At 55.8% G+C, this 15,368-nt stretch overlaps 1 protein-coding gene across 3 annotated transcripts in view; it reads left to right on the forward strand.

The window, feature by feature from the left end:
* Window positions 1–14,060, forward strand: part of LARP1 (La ribonucleoprotein 1, translational regulator) — a 43,420-nt gene extending 29,360 nt beyond the window's left edge. Inside the window, exons 2-19 of one of the 3 annotated variants that reach the window (XM_075714797.1) lie at window positions 1,594–1,655; window positions 3,334–3,399; window positions 4,211–4,379; window positions 4,984–5,163; window positions 5,313–5,465; window positions 6,165–6,327; window positions 6,611–6,755; window positions 6,986–7,160; window positions 8,047–8,216; window positions 8,522–8,881; window positions 10,089–10,212; window positions 10,822–11,027; window positions 11,123–11,229; window positions 11,614–11,765; window positions 12,076–12,220; window positions 12,466–12,575; window positions 13,109–13,236; window positions 13,821–14,060. In XM_075714797.1, coding sequence (XP_075570912.1) covers window positions 1,594–1,655; window positions 3,334–3,399; window positions 4,211–4,379; window positions 4,984–5,163; window positions 5,313–5,465; window positions 6,165–6,327; window positions 6,611–6,755; window positions 6,986–7,160; window positions 8,047–8,216; window positions 8,522–8,881; window positions 10,089–10,212; window positions 10,822–11,027; window positions 11,123–11,229; window positions 11,614–11,765; window positions 12,076–12,220; window positions 12,466–12,575; window positions 13,109–13,236; window positions 13,821–14,042 — 2,837 coding nt within the window. In that variant the 3' untranslated portion in view covers window positions 14,043–14,060. Of the gene's footprint in view, window positions 1–1,593; window positions 1,656–3,333; window positions 3,400–4,210; window positions 4,380–4,983; window positions 5,164–5,312; window positions 5,466–6,164; window positions 6,328–6,610; window positions 6,756–6,985; window positions 7,161–8,046; window positions 8,217–8,521; window positions 8,882–10,088; window positions 10,213–10,821; window positions 11,028–11,122; window positions 11,230–11,613; window positions 11,766–12,075; window positions 12,221–12,465; window positions 12,576–13,108; window positions 13,237–13,820 lie in introns of those variants that run through there. The other 2 variants (XM_075714798.1, XM_075714799.1) reach the window with 2 other exon arrangements.
* The last annotated feature ends 1,308 nt before the right edge of the window (window positions 14,061–15,368 follow it).

Consider the following 15,368-nt stretch of genomic DNA (forward strand, 5'->3'; position numbering starts at 1 on the left):
AGGAAAGTTTAAAAGCCTCGTGGCAAGCTTTGTGCCATGTGAACCGGGATTCTCAATGAGGTGCGTGTGGAATAAATGAGGGACACGTGGGACTGCCGCTGCTCATGGGGGGAGGCAGTGCCGGTGGGCTGGGGAGGTGGTGCGGGGAAAGGGGAGTATTTGGGGATCCAGCTGAGAGCTTGGTCTCTCCCAGGGGTGAAATCTCCACGCAGAAGCCTTGGGGAAGGGAACCGAACGTTGCTCCGTCATGCCATGTCTGACTCTGCCTTACTGACACTTCAAAGCCTCCAGCTCTGAACAAGGCTGGGCCGGCAGGATGAATCACAGGTTTCGAGGCTAGGAAGGGGACCGGTTTTGATCATCTAGGCAAAGTTGTCCTGCCTTACACAGGAGATCAAAGCCAACTTTGAGTGGAGCTGGGTAGGCTGTTCGGGGTTTTTCCTGGGGCATCCCCAGATAGCCTCTGCTGTGCCTCAGGGCTCTTCTCTTCACCTCCCTCCCACCCTCACCCCCCCAACCCAGTCTGGGATGCTTTTCTTTGAAACAAAGCCAGCGGAGTCAGCAGAAATGCTTGCTCCTGATGGCTGTGTGGCATCTGGCATGGGCTGCCTCTCAAGGCAGGGGCCAGCGGGCTCTCCTTTCCCTGCCAAGCACCGCTGTTGTGGAGGAGACCCTTGTATGTGGTCCTCACGGAGATGGTTTGTGTTAGGCAGCAGCGTGCTGCTCTCTTGGACTCTGTGTGCCCTGCATGAGCCTGCTCCTGATCTGGAGACCTTGCAGCCAAACCTGGGAGGGAGAAGACAAGTCGAATTTCTTTTTATGCTTGCAAGGAGGTGGTGTGTGAGCAGGAGCCAAGACGGGTCATGGTGGGGCTGAGGTCTTGACTTGCTGCAGGTCTTGTGTGAGGTCCATGGTGGTGTGAACCCCAACAGCTGCACGCTGATACTTTAAAATGCCCCAGAGGCACTCAAGTGCCTAAATACTTTTGGCTGTAGCAGGATTTAGGCACTTCCCAGATCTGGCTCCTTCTCTCTGTACATTCCCTGTCATGAACTTGCCGCCCCGTGCTGGGATGCACTGTAGATCAAAGCACGAGACATGCAGTGCCCATGTGCTGCAGGCTTGCGTGTCCCTCCGTCAGAGCCCTCCTCTGCTCCCTGGGGAGGGCCAGCCACGTCGGTGCATTGATGGGCCTTGCCTGTTCAAGGGCATGTTTGTTTTGCTGTGCATAACAGCAGATCAAGTTCTGCGTGGTGCTTTACAGAGCAAGCTGAACTGCTCACCACCCCTCCTCCCTGGCTGGTAAGGCCAAGTGGGGAGGGCTGAGCTAAGTCAAGGAGTGCCTTCCTGCAGCAGGACGGGGTTAAAGGTCCATTTCTTGTCCAGCTGGATTGATCAGGAATCTTCTGATCTTCATGGGGCCCTTCTGAGACCCAGATCACAAGCTGGCTCTGTTTTCTGTTCACCACCTCCTCTTAGCCCTCCTCTGCTGAAGGGGGAGCTGGCTTGCTTCCCACCTGCCTCCCTTCAGAAGTAATGCTTCCACAACCCTCAGCTGTGTCTTTTAACAGTTTTGTTCTCCTCCTCTTGCAGAACATACGACTCCTGCGAAAGTGGTGAGGGCTGCCAACCCAAGACAGCGGAAAGGAAGCAAGGTAAGGCTGTGCCTACCACCTCCCTATCTGGCCTTCAGCTTCTGCTGCAGTTGTCAGCGCTCCATGAGCATCTTGAAGGTCTGGTGAGCAGATCACTTCCTTCGCAAGCCTGGTTGTGGAGGGGTTGACGTGCTGGCCTGGCTGCTTCCAAGAGCATGGAGAAGAACATCCTGATTCTCCATCTGCTCTTCAGCATTTTAGTGGTCTTGCATGCTGCCTGGACTGGTTTTCTGCCCAACTAGGCTACGGGAGACCTTCTCACCTCCCCTCTTGCAGCAAGACACTTGGAGCGCAGTGCTGGATGTGGAGAGCCTCTCCCCCCATGCTAGGGACACCCCAAGTCCCTTGTGGGGTTAGCCAGTGCCCTGCTTTGCAGAGCACACAGGGTGGGTGGTGTGATAGAGCACTGTGCCCGCAGGTCCTTTCTTCCCTGTGCAATCTGTTCTTTACTGGCACATAGAGAGCCAGGGTAATTGATTTCAAACAAAGAGACTCCTTTGGAGGAACCAGGGCAATCTGTTCCAGGGGATCAACAAGTGATGGAAGGACAATTGCTTCTGAGGATGTTGCATGCAGCTGGGGCACAGCTAGGGACATGGGATGCTGGTGTTGGCTCCCAGCAGCCAGTAAAGATGCGTCTGAAACTTGATATGACTTTCCTTATCTGTTCCATCCTGGGAAGAGGAGGGCCCTGGGGATTGAAGGTGCTCCTGTCTGTGAAATAGGCACAGCCCTGCACTGGACGTGGTTTTCCCAGGAAAGCTGCCTCCTGGGGAGAGGAGCGTGTCACTTGAATGTAGAGACATAATCTCATGGGGGACTTGGTCCCTCCAAATTAATTTTAGAAGTAATAACCCCACAGGGGCAAGGAGGAGTTTCTGTGACCAGATAATCTTAAACTTAGTGCCCAGCCATGATTCATCACGTACCTGAGCAGCTGTTTGGGTCCTTTCCTCTCTGTCCTGCAAGGTCCCCTCTGAAACCTGGAAGAGGTAGAAATGATGGTAGTGGCCAGGTCACTTATTCAGCAGAGAAGCCACTGAGGGCCCCCCATGTGGCCATGGGGTGTCTGGAACGAGGGAGCTCCCATCACCATCAGATACCTGCTTGAATTTTCTCACCAGTTCTACTACCGTGATCCCTTTGCTGTTGCCAGCTCTTGGTTGCAGTTGGGCGCTTGAGTGAGGCCTGGCTGTAACCTGCCACTAGGTGGAGGCAGCTTTAATGGGATGCGGGTGGTTCAGGTGGGTGTAGGATGCTGAAAGCTCTGTGCTTTCCCTGTCCAAGGGACACTGCCTGTGATGAGTGAGTTACCTTGGGTGACTTGGTGCCAAATGATGCTGCTGGGGCAAAAAGTTTGGTGGGAACTGGGAGGCTGGTAGCTTACAGGGCTGGTGGCAGCCTCATTATGATACCTGATAGACAAAAACTTGTCTGCAGTTATTTGGGATTAATTCGGGGGCCATGCAAGGTCACCCATGGGACTTTCTCCCTGTGGGGAGAGGGAGCTGTGTATATGCAGCTTGGGTGTCACCCCCAAACCTCTTGGGGACAGCTATCTGCAGGGCAGTGGTGGGTGGTGGCTGCGACAGCGGGGCTGGAAGGGCTTCTGGCTGCTGATGCAGGGAGCGGCACCCGCAGCTTATGTGCTAATGAGACCTCTCTCTTTGGATACAAGGTTGGTGACTTCGGTGATGCCACAAATTGGCCAACACCTGGAGAAATAGCCCACAAGAGCGTCCAGGTGAGAACACAAAATTGCTCCGGTGAGGGGGATAAGGCCCTTGCAGACCTCCCTGTCCCTCTGTGGTGCTGGGAGCGCTGACTGAGCCAGGCCATTTGGGGTCCTGAGTGTCAGCGTGGAAGCAGCCAGGAATAGCATGCAGGGTGCAGGGGATTTCCTTTTAGGGCTGCCCCGTGTGTCGGGCTCCCTCCCTCGGTGCTATTCTGGGAGCCTGGAGCCCAGTCTAAACCCCTGGGCTGGGTGAAGCAGGTAGGGCAGCTCCCAGGCTTGCTGTCCTCGGGGCTGCTCAGTGCAAGAAGGGGCCTGGGCAAAAGCCAAGACTTCCATGGGAGAAACTGAAAACACACGCAAGAATGGCCTGGTGTGCCCGAGGGGCATGGCCTTCCTTTCCTGCTACAGACGTGGGTGTCGTTGAAACCTTTCTATTTTTGGATGCTGCTTTGCCAGCTCCTGGCTGGCTGTCAGGGCATGAGGGTCACTCACCCTTTGCCATTGGAGCAGTCCGGTCCCTCGTAGGACACCCCCATCTAGGAGCACCAGGACTCCCTGACAGTCCCTCTCAGTACCTTCTGTGCCTGGGGCTTGTGTCTCAGCTCGAGCACTTTGCAGCATCTGTAGAGCCCCTTACCCTGATCAGACATAAGCCCTTCCCCCTCCCTTCTGGGAGGCATGGAGCAGGGATGCTCCTGGCCTAGGGCAAGGTCCTTCTGTTCCTGCTCCTGCCGGGATAGCTGGGGTCTGCCCAGAGAAGCTGGAGCTCTTAATTTCTCCCACCTCTCACATCTTTCCTGCACTGGTGTGTCTCTAGCAGCCACACAAAGCACCATCCCTCCGGAAACTGCCTGTCAAGAAAGACATGAAAGAGCAGGAGAAGGGGGATGGGAGTGACGGCAAAGAGAGCCTGAAAACCAAATCAGATGAGTCTGGGGAGGAGAAGAATGGTGACGATGACAACCAGAAGTCAGCCCAGAAGAAGAAAGGTAAGGCGGGACCTGGAAGGGACGGTACCCTGGGCTCAGCCTGTCTCCCCCTCTGCGACCCACAGCCAGGTGGTGGCAACCACCGCTTTCCCTGGGGGCCTTGCTGGGGGACATGGTCCCAATGCAGGGACAGCTGCAGCGAAAAGGTGTTTGCAGGCTTCATTGGGACAAAGTGTCATTTTGGTGGGAGCAGGTGGAGCAGGGCCTAAGTAGGGGCATCTGTGTGTCTGTCTGGGGAGCATGGCAGTAGTCTGCCCTCTCTTGTGTGCTCTGTGGTGGCATGGAAAAGTCCCTGACTGTGTGTTGCATCTGCCATGGTTGACACGTGGGCTCAGTTTGGCCTGAGCCTCGGTGGGCAGAGGAAGGACAAGTGCTGTGAAGCAACAGGGGAGTTTTGTGTCATGCCCCTCCATGCCTGAGAGTCCTGGTCGGAGCCTTTCTGCATCCAGCGAGGCCTGGAGGGATGTCTGAGGACAGGGTCGGTCCAAAAGGCCCCCGGCTTTCTCTCCTCCATGTATGGGGGCTGTGTGGCAAGAGGGGGCTGTGGGGGAGGAAGCAGATGCTCTCTGAACCTGTGTCACACCCAAACCCTGTCCTTTTGCAGGCAACAAACACAAGTGGGTCCCTTTGCAGATAGACATGAAGTCAGAGGTGCCTAGGGACAAAACGGCCTCTCGGAACAACCGGCAAAATGAGCAGCACAGGCACCCCTCCAACAACCGCAGCGAGCTGAAAGGTGGGGGCTCGGGTTGGGGACCTGTTCTCCCTGCCCCGCAGCCATGGGGCAGAGCAAGCCCTGACGCCATGCATGGCGTGGGGTGGTGCGGATGCTTCCTGTGTTCAAAGGGCTCTAGGGGCAGTGGGCTTGCTCCAGGGAGGTGCCTTCATCCCGTAACACTCCTCCTCCTGTCTCTCCTTGCCCGTCTGCTGCAGGCTGGCACCCGGACAACAAGCACGAGCGCAGCTGGCAGGACCATGACGAAACCTCCAGTGTGAAGAGCGAGGGAGGAGCTGTGCGAGGGACCTTCCGGGGCCGAGGCCGAGGCCGCGGCAGGGGCCGGGGTCGTGGCAGAGGAGGTGATGACTGTATGTGTGGTCTTGTGATAGTAGGGAGGCAACAGGGCATGTGCCGAAGTATGCAGGGCTCTGTGTGTGTGAGACCTGGGGCTTCAAAGTGGGCTGGGGAGGGCAGAGTGCCATAGGGATATGGAATAATATTGTGGCAGCTCATCCCAGCTGATAAGTTGAGCTCTTTTTAATAAAAGCAAAATTCTTCTTAACATTTTAATAAAGGCAAATGTCCTTCCACTACTCAGGCTAAGCTCTTCCACCTGTTTTCTGCCCCTTGCAGTACATCTGCATGCAGGAGTTGAAGCATGCTGATACTCTGCGTAGGCTTTATGTCATGTTGAGGGCCAAGCAAGAGTCTTGGCCTGGATGGGGAAGAGCATCTGCACTGGCATTCGGCGGGGCAGTGTCTGTGCTAACCCTGACACAGCTTCAGTGTAGGGCCTTCATGTGTCACCAGGGCTGCCCAGCTGCTCCTGAGTAAGAGGGCTCCTGGCCTCTGTTTGGCTTGGTGTGTTGAGGCTTTGCTGAGATCCCTTCTGCAGCAAAGGCTGAGATGAGGGATGCGGGTCAGTGATGCCCCTTTGTGGGCTGCCGTGGGGGCCCCAGGAACAGTGCAGAGGGAGCTATTTGTGCAGGAGTCTGGCCCCACCTGGCAGCACAGCCCGTCTAGCAGATCCCAAGGGCTCTGTGCTGACCCTTACTGGTGTCCCACAGGGCACTTCGACTACCAGTATGGCTACCGGAAATTCGAGGGCTCCGATGGCTCCCGCACCCAGAAGTACGCTAGCAACATCACTTACTACTTTGACAACATCAGCAGCGCAGAGCTGTACAGCGTGGACCAGGAACTGCTCAAGGACTACATCAAGCGGCAGATGTAAGCACCACCTCTTCTCCTTGTCTGAGTGTTGGTTGGTGATGGGATGTCCGCAGATGCCCTCCCTAGAGACTGCGCAGCTAATCCTGTGGGTAGGGTAAGAGCCGAGGTGTGTTGACTCTGTGCCATGCAGCTTACAGCACCAGCTTGCCCCAAGTCTGGGCTCCCCAGGCTGTGTCTCTGCAGCCTCGCAGTAGCAGAAGGGGGGCGGGGATTATTTCCTCAGGGATGCCCAGAGGAAAGTGGCTTGGAGCTGCCTCTCACTGACGTGTTGTCCATACAGAGAATATTACTTCAGCGTGGACAACCTGGAGCGAGACTTCTTCCTGCGTCGCAAGATGGATTCAGATGGCTTCCTTCCCATCACCCTGATCGCCAGCTTCCACCGGGTGCAGGCGCTGACCACTGACATCAGCCTCATCATCAAGGTCAGGGCAAGGAAAGATGAACTTTCCTTCTTGTTCTACTTCTTGCCACCCCTGTTTGAGGCCTGTTTTCTAGATGGGCTATAGGTGAGATGCAAGTGGAGTCTCCCCTTGTCCTTGTCCTTGACTTGCTCTCTCCTCCTCTTGGTCCTCCTAGGGAGGAAGGGCTGGGGCTGAGCCACTCTGCATGCCAAGGCAGGGCCCTAAGTTAACCGGGTATCACTTGATTCCAGGCTCTGAAGGACAGCAAGGTGGTGGAAATCGTGGACGAGAAGATCAGGAGAAAAGAGCAGCCAGAAAAATGGGCTCTGCCTGGCCCTCCTATGGCAGACTACACGCAGACAGATTTCTCACAGTTCATCAACTGCCCTGAGTTTGTGCCCCGGCAAAGCTTCCAGAAAGAGACAGGTCAGCACTGGGAGAATGTGGAGGGAGGTGTGGGATGCAGTGTTGGTATTGCAGTAGGACTGAGACCCTGAGAGTCAGGAGCATTCCCCAGGACAGGGCTCTGCTGTTTGCTTTCTGCTTGGTGGTGGGAGCTGGTATGGGCTCTGTCCTCAGACCCTCAGAGGGCTGCTGCCTCTGTACATAGGGAAATACAAAAGAGACTCAAATCTGTGGGTTTTCTTCTGCAGGGGCTGAAGGGATTCAGGGAGGGTCAGTCCTGCTGGAAGTCTGTTGGCTGTGCTTGGAAACACTGTACCACTGCTAGGCAGAGCAGAGGACGCTCGTGAACCCAACCTTTCCTTAATGGGTGAGGGGATATTGGGCACAGGTGGGGCAGCAGATATGGAGCTGTCAACAGAGTGCTGGGAAAGGGTCTGCTGTCCTTCATGGGCAGCCCCCTGCTCTTGTCACGCCATCCCATGGGGGCTAGCAGGAGCCCAGGGCTGGGCCTGAGAGGCCAAGTGGAGGATCTTCTTGGTGCTGTTGTAAGAGTTAGCTTAGGCAGGAGAAAATCTGTTTGCACTGGCTCCAGGCTGTCTTGGGAAGGTTTCTGCAAGAGCAGTAGAGTCACCACCTGCTTTAGGGCTCTGTGTGTCTGCAATAGTCATCTGGAGAGCTCTGTAGCCATCACCAGTATCACAGCCTTAACTGGACACTCCTTCCCTCCACCCCCAGCACTTGTGGGCAACATGCTGGTGAGCCTTGGCCACTGGATGCTAGCTAGTCCCGCAAGGTGTGCAATGCTGCCCGGCTAACTCCCTCTGCAGTCAGGTGCTTTTAGTACACCACTCCCCAGGCTGCCTCCCTCCCTCCCTCTAAAGTACCCTGTGGCTCTTGTTGTCTCTAGAGTCTGCTCCTGGCTCCCCACGTCCCGCCAGCCCAGTCCCCACCAAAACAGAGGAGGTCAGTAACCTGAAGACGATGCCCAAGGGCCTGTCCGCAAGTCTGCCAGACCTAGACTCAGAGACATGGATTGAAGTGAAGAAGAGACCTCGCCCCTCCCCAGCCAGGCCCAAGGTAGGTGGTGATGTAGGAGCTGTTGGGGTGGGGGTCTCCCAGTTGTCCGGGTGACTTGAATCATAAATAGGCAGGTTTCAGATCAAATCAGGTCCGTCAGTCATGGGAGTGACGTCCTAGTCTCTCTTGGTCCCATCTGCCCCTCTTTGGAGCTGCATCTCAGTGGTGTAAATAAGATGTTCTCCCCAGATGGGCAGCTTCTGGCTGCACTAAGGAAACACGGGGCAATAGTTGGCTCTCCAAGCAGTAGGCTTGTGCCGCTCTGCAGTCTTTACCCTGTGTCACCCTTGTCCCCCTACCTGTAGAAACCAGAGGAATCAAAGACACCGCAGCAGCAGAAGCAGAAGGACCAAGATGAACCTGAGGAGCTAGACTTCCTCTTTGATGAGGAGATGGAACAGATGGACGGCCGCAAGAACACCTTCACCGACTGGTCAGATGAAGATTCGGATTACGAGATCGACGATCGGGACGTGAACAAGATCCTCATCGTGACGCAGACGCCTCCTTACCTGCGCCGACATCCTGGTGGGGACCGGACTGGCAACCACACATCCAGGGCTAAAATGAGCTCAGAGCTGGCCAAGGTGATCAACGATGGGCTGTACTACTACGAGCAGGACCTGTGGACAGAGCAGTTTGAGCCAGAGTATTCACAGATCAAGGTGAGAACAGCTGATCCAAGGAAGGGAGTGCATGTGGGTGTGGGGCTCCTCATGGGGAGCTTCACGTGCAGCAGACTGGCTGCCTTGGTGGTGTGGAGTGGAAAGGGTGGTACAGCAGGTTACAGCCCTCTTGAAGGGGTAGGGCTAAGCTGAGATTAGTCCTCTTGTAGAGCTCAGGATTCCTGGCTTGCTGTGTTGGGGATGGACACAGTTCTGTAATGTGACGTAAGGCTGCAGCCAGGTAAAGTGACGGTAACAAGGTGACCTGGAACATGGGGTCCATTGCTCCACTGCCCGCCGAGGTCTTGGCAGGCAGTGCCAGATCTAGGGAGGGAACCAGGTGTCTCTGCACTGTCCGTAGTGTCCAGCACTCCATGGCACAGTCCCTTGGAGACTGCACTTACTGGGGACGGTTTCATTGGTGGCTGGGCTGCACTTGGCCTGTGCTCTTCTCCACTTTGCTGCCAGTTTGCATAGACTTGGACTTTTTATAGAAAGCCCATCTGCTGCTTTGAAACATTTGAGTCCCAACTTGGTGACTCTCTTGGTTGGGGACTTGCCTAGGCTCATTCAGCAACTGGTGTTACTTTTGGCTGCCAGGTGGGATGGCCCATTGGAGCTACCAGCTGGGCTCAGTGTTCCTACGTCTGGTACCTGGCCCATTGCTGAAGCAGTGCTGCTTTTTGAGGTGACAGACAGAAGCTGAGGGTGTGGGGAGAGCAGGTGGCAGAGGGACAGTGTGTGCTGGGGGTATGGGTCCTTCAAATACATAGGAGCATTGTGCCCCACCGCTGGTGTGGCAGTGAGGATGCAGGGAGGAGGCTCTAGGGACGCAAGAAGGTGGCAGGGGCAGCAGGGTCCTGGCCGAGCTTGCCTTGAACCTTGCTGCACTGGTGCTGACCCAGGCAGGTAAAAGCCTGAAAGAAGCAAGCAACAGTTAGTGGAGCTGCCTTGTAGGATCCCTGAAAGCTTGGGAGCAGCAAGTAGCTCAGATCTGGCCCATGCAGGGCCCTGTTTTCAGTCTGCTGCATCTCCCCTTCCTGGCTCTGTGCAGCACATTGCCCTTCTGGGCACCGAGGCCTCGTCGCTGCACTTGGTGCCCAGCATTGTGGCTCTTGCACAAGCGGAGCGGTGGTCACAATGAGCTGATGGGATGAGGGCAGAAGAGGGCAATTGGTTGCTTCATCATCTTCCTCTTCCAATGCAGCAAGAAGTGGAGAACTTCAAGAAGGTGAATATGATCAGCAGGGAGCAGTTTGACACCCTGACCCCAGAGCCCCCCGTGGATCCAAACCAGGAAGTCCCTCCCGGTCCCCCCAGGTTCCAGCAAGGTAAGAGACAGGGGACATGAGCAGGTGGGACTGAATTTGTCCCTATTCCTCCTAGTGAGAGGTCCTCGGAGGTTGGGTAGCAGCTGGGGAGAAGGAATTGGGGCCACTGGTGTGGGGGATTATCTTTCGCAGAGCAATGCTCTTCTCCCAGCTGAATGTTTTGGGGCTCCAGAAGAGGAGGCCCAAAAGCAGAGGTGTCCCAGCAGAGTGAGGAAACTTTGGCAGACTTTGATGTAGCTCCCTGGATGTGACTTTTCTTTTGGACCCTCTCGGAGTACCTGGAAGGCAGCTGCCCACTGGGCCTTGCTTGCCTGTGCGTGGGACCTGGTGCCCTGTCCTTCTCCTGGGGATGGGGGATTTGTCACTGCTGTTAGCCACTGGGAAGCAGATACCTTGTGGAATCCCTGAAGGCTCAGTCTTTGGATCTGCTGCTAGGCTTTGGGCTGTCTGGCCAGGCTGGATTTGAAGCTGCTTGTCTTGGAGGGCTCAGTGTCCCTGCATTCCTGCCCCTGCTGCTTCCCGTCTGTGAAATGGGTGTCCTTTGGCTGTAGTGATGCTCTTGTGCTCAGAGCTCAGCTTGACCCAGGGTGGGGGGGTTTCTCTCTGCAGTACCTACAGACGCTTTGGCTAACAAGTTGTTTGGAGTCCCTGAGCCTTCAGCCATCGCCCGGTCTTTGCCTACGACTGTACCAGAATCGCCCAACTATCGCAACGCCAGGACCCCCCGGACCCCTCGCACGCCTCAGCTGAAGGACCCAACGCAGACGCCCCGTTTCTACCCAGTGGTGAAGGAGGGCAGGACAATAGATGCCAAGGTGGGACCGGGGCTGGGGTGCAGGATGGCAGCTGGGGTTTCGCAGTGGGGGCTGGGGAGGAAGGGGACACGTCCCTGATGCACTGTGTCTTGCAGACTCCGCGGAAGAGGAAGACAAGGCACAGTTCGAACCCCCCGATGGAGTGCCACGTGGGCTGGGTGATGGACTCTAGGGAGCACAGGCCCCGAACTGCCTCCATCAGGTACCAGAGACGGGCATGCAGGGTCACGGAGGAGCAGAAATGGGAAAGGGAGCGACTGTGGGAAGGAGGGGGAAAGACAGCATCTGGTCTTGCTGGGGAGGTCTCCTGTTAGGTGGCTGCAGAAAGGACTGGGACCCTAGTTGTTCCTCCTGGAAGGAGCTGAGGAAAGTCTGAAGCGTTGGAGTAACGAGATGAGACTTGGTTGGAAACATTGGTTCCCTTCCTAGTAGGATACCCCATGGCTCAGGTCCCAAACCCAGAGTAGACAGTCACAGGGAGTTGGTGGGACCCACAGATAAGTGCTGTGGGGTGGAGTGTGTCCCCTCTCCGCTATCAGCTGGGTGATGCCAAGGAAGGGGGTTGATGGGACTCTCTCATGCTCAGCTCCAGCCCTTCGGAGGGGACCCCAGCTGTCGGAAGCTACGGCTGCACCCCGCAGTCCTTGCCCAAGTTTCAGCATCCTTCACACGAGCTGCTCAAGGAGAACGGCTTCACACAACATGTCTACCACAAGTACCGTCGGCGCTGCCTTAACGGTAGGGATGCCTGCACCGCAGGGCACGGGGCAGGGTGTCTGTGCTCCGCTGCATTGGGAGGGCAGGGTATGGCTCCAGAGCACGCCCATGGAGATAAGTGAGGAAATAAGCAGGGTCCTACAGGACAACCTTGCTGGTAGCTGATGTTTCCCTACAGTTTGTGGTGAGCACAAGCTGTGGCTCAGGGTGTCCAGCACTGGGACTGGGTGTAGTCACAGTGCCACAGGGCCCTCCTGTACATGAGCCCCTGTGCAGAGCTGGCTCCCTGGGAGAAGATCTGCCTTGTAATCGTCCCGTCTTCCCAAAACAGAGCGGAAACGACTGGGCATTGGTCAGTCCCAGGAGATGAATACGCTCTTCCGGTTCTGGTCCTTCTTCCTCCGAGATCACTTCAACAAGAAAATGTATGAGGAGTTCAAGCAACTGGCTGTGGAGGACGGGAAGGAAGGATACAGGTAGGAGAGGAGGGGCAGAGTGGCCTTTCCTGGGAGGGGAGTGAGGGAAGAAGGATTTGGCCTTTTGTAGGGTTCACAGCACAGCAAAACAAAGGCAGCATCTCTGCCTTGCTCAAAGGTAGGACTGGGGCCACCCTCAGTCACCTCCTGCTGCTGACACACAGCAGGGCTCTTGCCTCAAGAGCCTCTCTGCCCGGGTGTTGCGTGTACTGGTGTCTGAGCACCACATGCTGCTCTGTTCCCAGGTACGGTCTGGAGTGCCTTTTCAGATACTACAGTTACGGGCTGGAGAAGAAATTCCGGCCAGACATATTTAAGGACTTTCAAGAAGAGACCATCAAGGATTACGAAGCTGGTAGGTGCCACCTTTGGCCTCCCCTGGGGTTGGCAGTGATGTAGCCCAGCTGCATGGCTGCCCCTGCACCTCTTCTCATGACTTTGGGGAAGCCACGTGATGCTGTACGTTAATGTGTGTGACGGGGACTGGCTGGATGGACATCCTTTTGCTCACTTCACGGGAGAGGGTTGAGTGGATGCCTACCAGCCTGAAGACTGCTGAAGGGATGGAGGGGGACAATGGGAGGCTGTAGCTCTCCCAAAACATTTCTCTAGAGGTACTGGTTCCTCTAGGATTTCTCAAGGCCCTGCAGTGGCTGAGCCTTGTCACCACCAGGTCAGCTGAGCCTGGGGACATCCCCTGTCAAGAGGACTGCCCAGTTCTGACGTAGGTTGCTTCCCTCCAGGATCTCTATCTTGCCTCGGTTATGCCCACTAGTGGGACAGGAGGGTCCGTGGGGCGAGCAGTGAGGAAGGCTGGAGGAAAGGGTTCTGATGTCTGGATTGATTTTTGTCCTGCTGATGTCTGGTTTGGTTTTCTCCCTGCTCCAGGACAGCTCTATGGGCTGGAAAAGTTCTGGGCCTTCTTAAAATATTCCAAAGCCAAAAATCTGGACATTAACAGCAAACTGCAAGAATACCTCAGCAAGTTCAAGCGCCTCGAGGACTTCCGAGTGGATGTGAGTAGACACAATGCCTGCACCACACTGATGGCCCCTGCAAACACCCTTCGGCCCCCTCCAAGAAGGATTTTGGGGGCCGGTCCCCAAGCGGTGCCAGGCAGGGGAAGTCAGTGACACCTAGTGTCATGCCCTATCATTGCAGCTGGGCCAGGAACAAGCTGCGGAATTTGAATATTGCAAATCCACTTCAGAGCAGCTCTCTGGGGAATTGTATGAGCCCATCTTCCCTGATGAGCTGAGGAGGGAGGAGAAAAGTGAGCCTTGATGGCTTGGATGGAGCCAGCACCGTATGGAGCTTCGGCTCCCGGACTTCTAGACTGTGTCCCTATGTGGGAAGGAGGTGCTTAAGAGCAAGTTGTCACCCTTGTGCTTGATTGGAAGTCAGTCTGTCTTTCAGCAAATCTGGCAGCAGTAGATTTGGAGAGGAGGGCAGCTCTGTGCTTGGGATGGGTGTGCGTGTTCCTTGTGGGTCAGGGGAGAGGTTGCAACTGGAGATTTGCGGGAAGGCTGTTCTCTGATCCAGGGGGAGGGCATCTGCATTTGGAGGAGGCTGTGCTGATACTGGGGTGCTTCTCTTCCAGCCACCCATGGGGGAGGAAGGTGGACACAAGCGATACCCTACGACGTCAGGGGGAGATGGCAGGAAGCGCTACCCATCCCAGTCTTCCAGCAAAACGGTCAGCCAGTGCCCATCCAGCCAAGCCCACACCTCACCCAGCCAGCCTGCACAAGAGGATGCCAAAAACCTGAGCCAGCAATCTCCCGCCCCGTCGGCTGCAGAATCGCAGACAGTGGGGAAGTAGAGAGGCTGCAGCATCTGCTTCCTGCCGGGGGATGGGGTGGGTTGGTGGGGGACTGGCTTGGAGAAGGGGAGACGTGAGGGGGTGGGACAGGAAGGGAGCTGGAAGGTGGGTGCCCAGGAATGGGCTGCTTGGGAGAAACTTCAACGCACACGATTTTTTTTCTCTTGTGGCTGGAAAGCAAAGATGATCTGCATCTAAAACACCATTTTGCTATTACAACCTGACCAGAGCCAGACCTGCTCCCAGCAGACCCATCCTTTGCTTTCCCTTCCTTCCCCACCTATGCACACACTCATGTCTTAGTGTCTCTTCAAAAAAAAAAAAAATGTTCTGGCTGGGTTGGAAAGGGGAGATTTTTTATTATTATATATATATATCAAGTTTTAAATTATTGCTAGAAGTTTGTCTGGATTTACCAAAACAAGTCTGCTCTGTGCAGCCCCAACAACTCCCCTCTGTGTCCCCCCTCGGATCGCAGGACAGCCTGCTCAGGAAGCTCGGAGGAGCGAGGTTCCCTGATGGAGGACCGAAGCCGCAGCATGTCACGATGCTGCGGAGCCTCTGATCTCCACGACCTGGCTGATGTCTCCCATTCCACATATGGCGGTGCCTCTCCGACACCGGCCGCTGCGACAGGAGCATCATCCTGTTAGTCATCCTGGTCCCTCCTCCCCAGCGTCTTCACCTCCAACCTTCCCGAGGGTCTGGCTCTCCCTCCACCCGCCTCTCCCTTCCATCACGGACAATTTGGAAGTCAACCAAAGGACCTTTGCCAAGGATAGGCTTGTTCTGACTCCTTCCTGCAAGGACGGCTGGTGGGAGGCCAGCAGGCACCTGGACTCAAGCCTGCGTGGACGGTGCACCCGCTGCCCCAGGAATGCCCATCGTATGCAAAGACAGGACTTTGCCGAAGGAGGTTTTCTCTTCCTTTTCCCTTGGAAAAATGAAACAACAAAACAAAAAAAAAAATCACAAACCCCTTTAAAACAACAAAAAAAAGACCTCTTTAAAAAGACACATCTCCCTTTGCTTTCTTCCTTGGAAATATTATTGAAGAAAAAACAAACAAAAAAACAAAAAACACACACAAAAAAAAAAAGTTGCCTTATGGTGGAGCTGGACTGGGGGAGGCTCACTGGCTTCCTGCACCCTGGGGCGTGCCGGGCTCTCGGTCCCCCCGGCCCAGAGACTCCTCACGGCATTGCTGCCGAGCTGATCTTCCCTGCGGCCTTTCCTCTGACCCCGCAGCTCGCTCGGATGCCTCCCCCACCTCGCGGAAATCCCCTGCCAGCCCCGATTCTCGTGGGGGAAGGTGCCGAGGGCAGT

The sequence above is a fragment of the Pelecanus crispus genome, chromosome 8 (genome assembly GCF_030463565.1).
Source record: "Pelecanus crispus isolate bPelCri1 chromosome 8, bPelCri1.pri, whole genome shotgun sequence".
Lineage (NCBI taxonomy): Eukaryota > Metazoa > Chordata > Aves > Pelecaniformes > Pelecanidae > Pelecanus > Pelecanus crispus.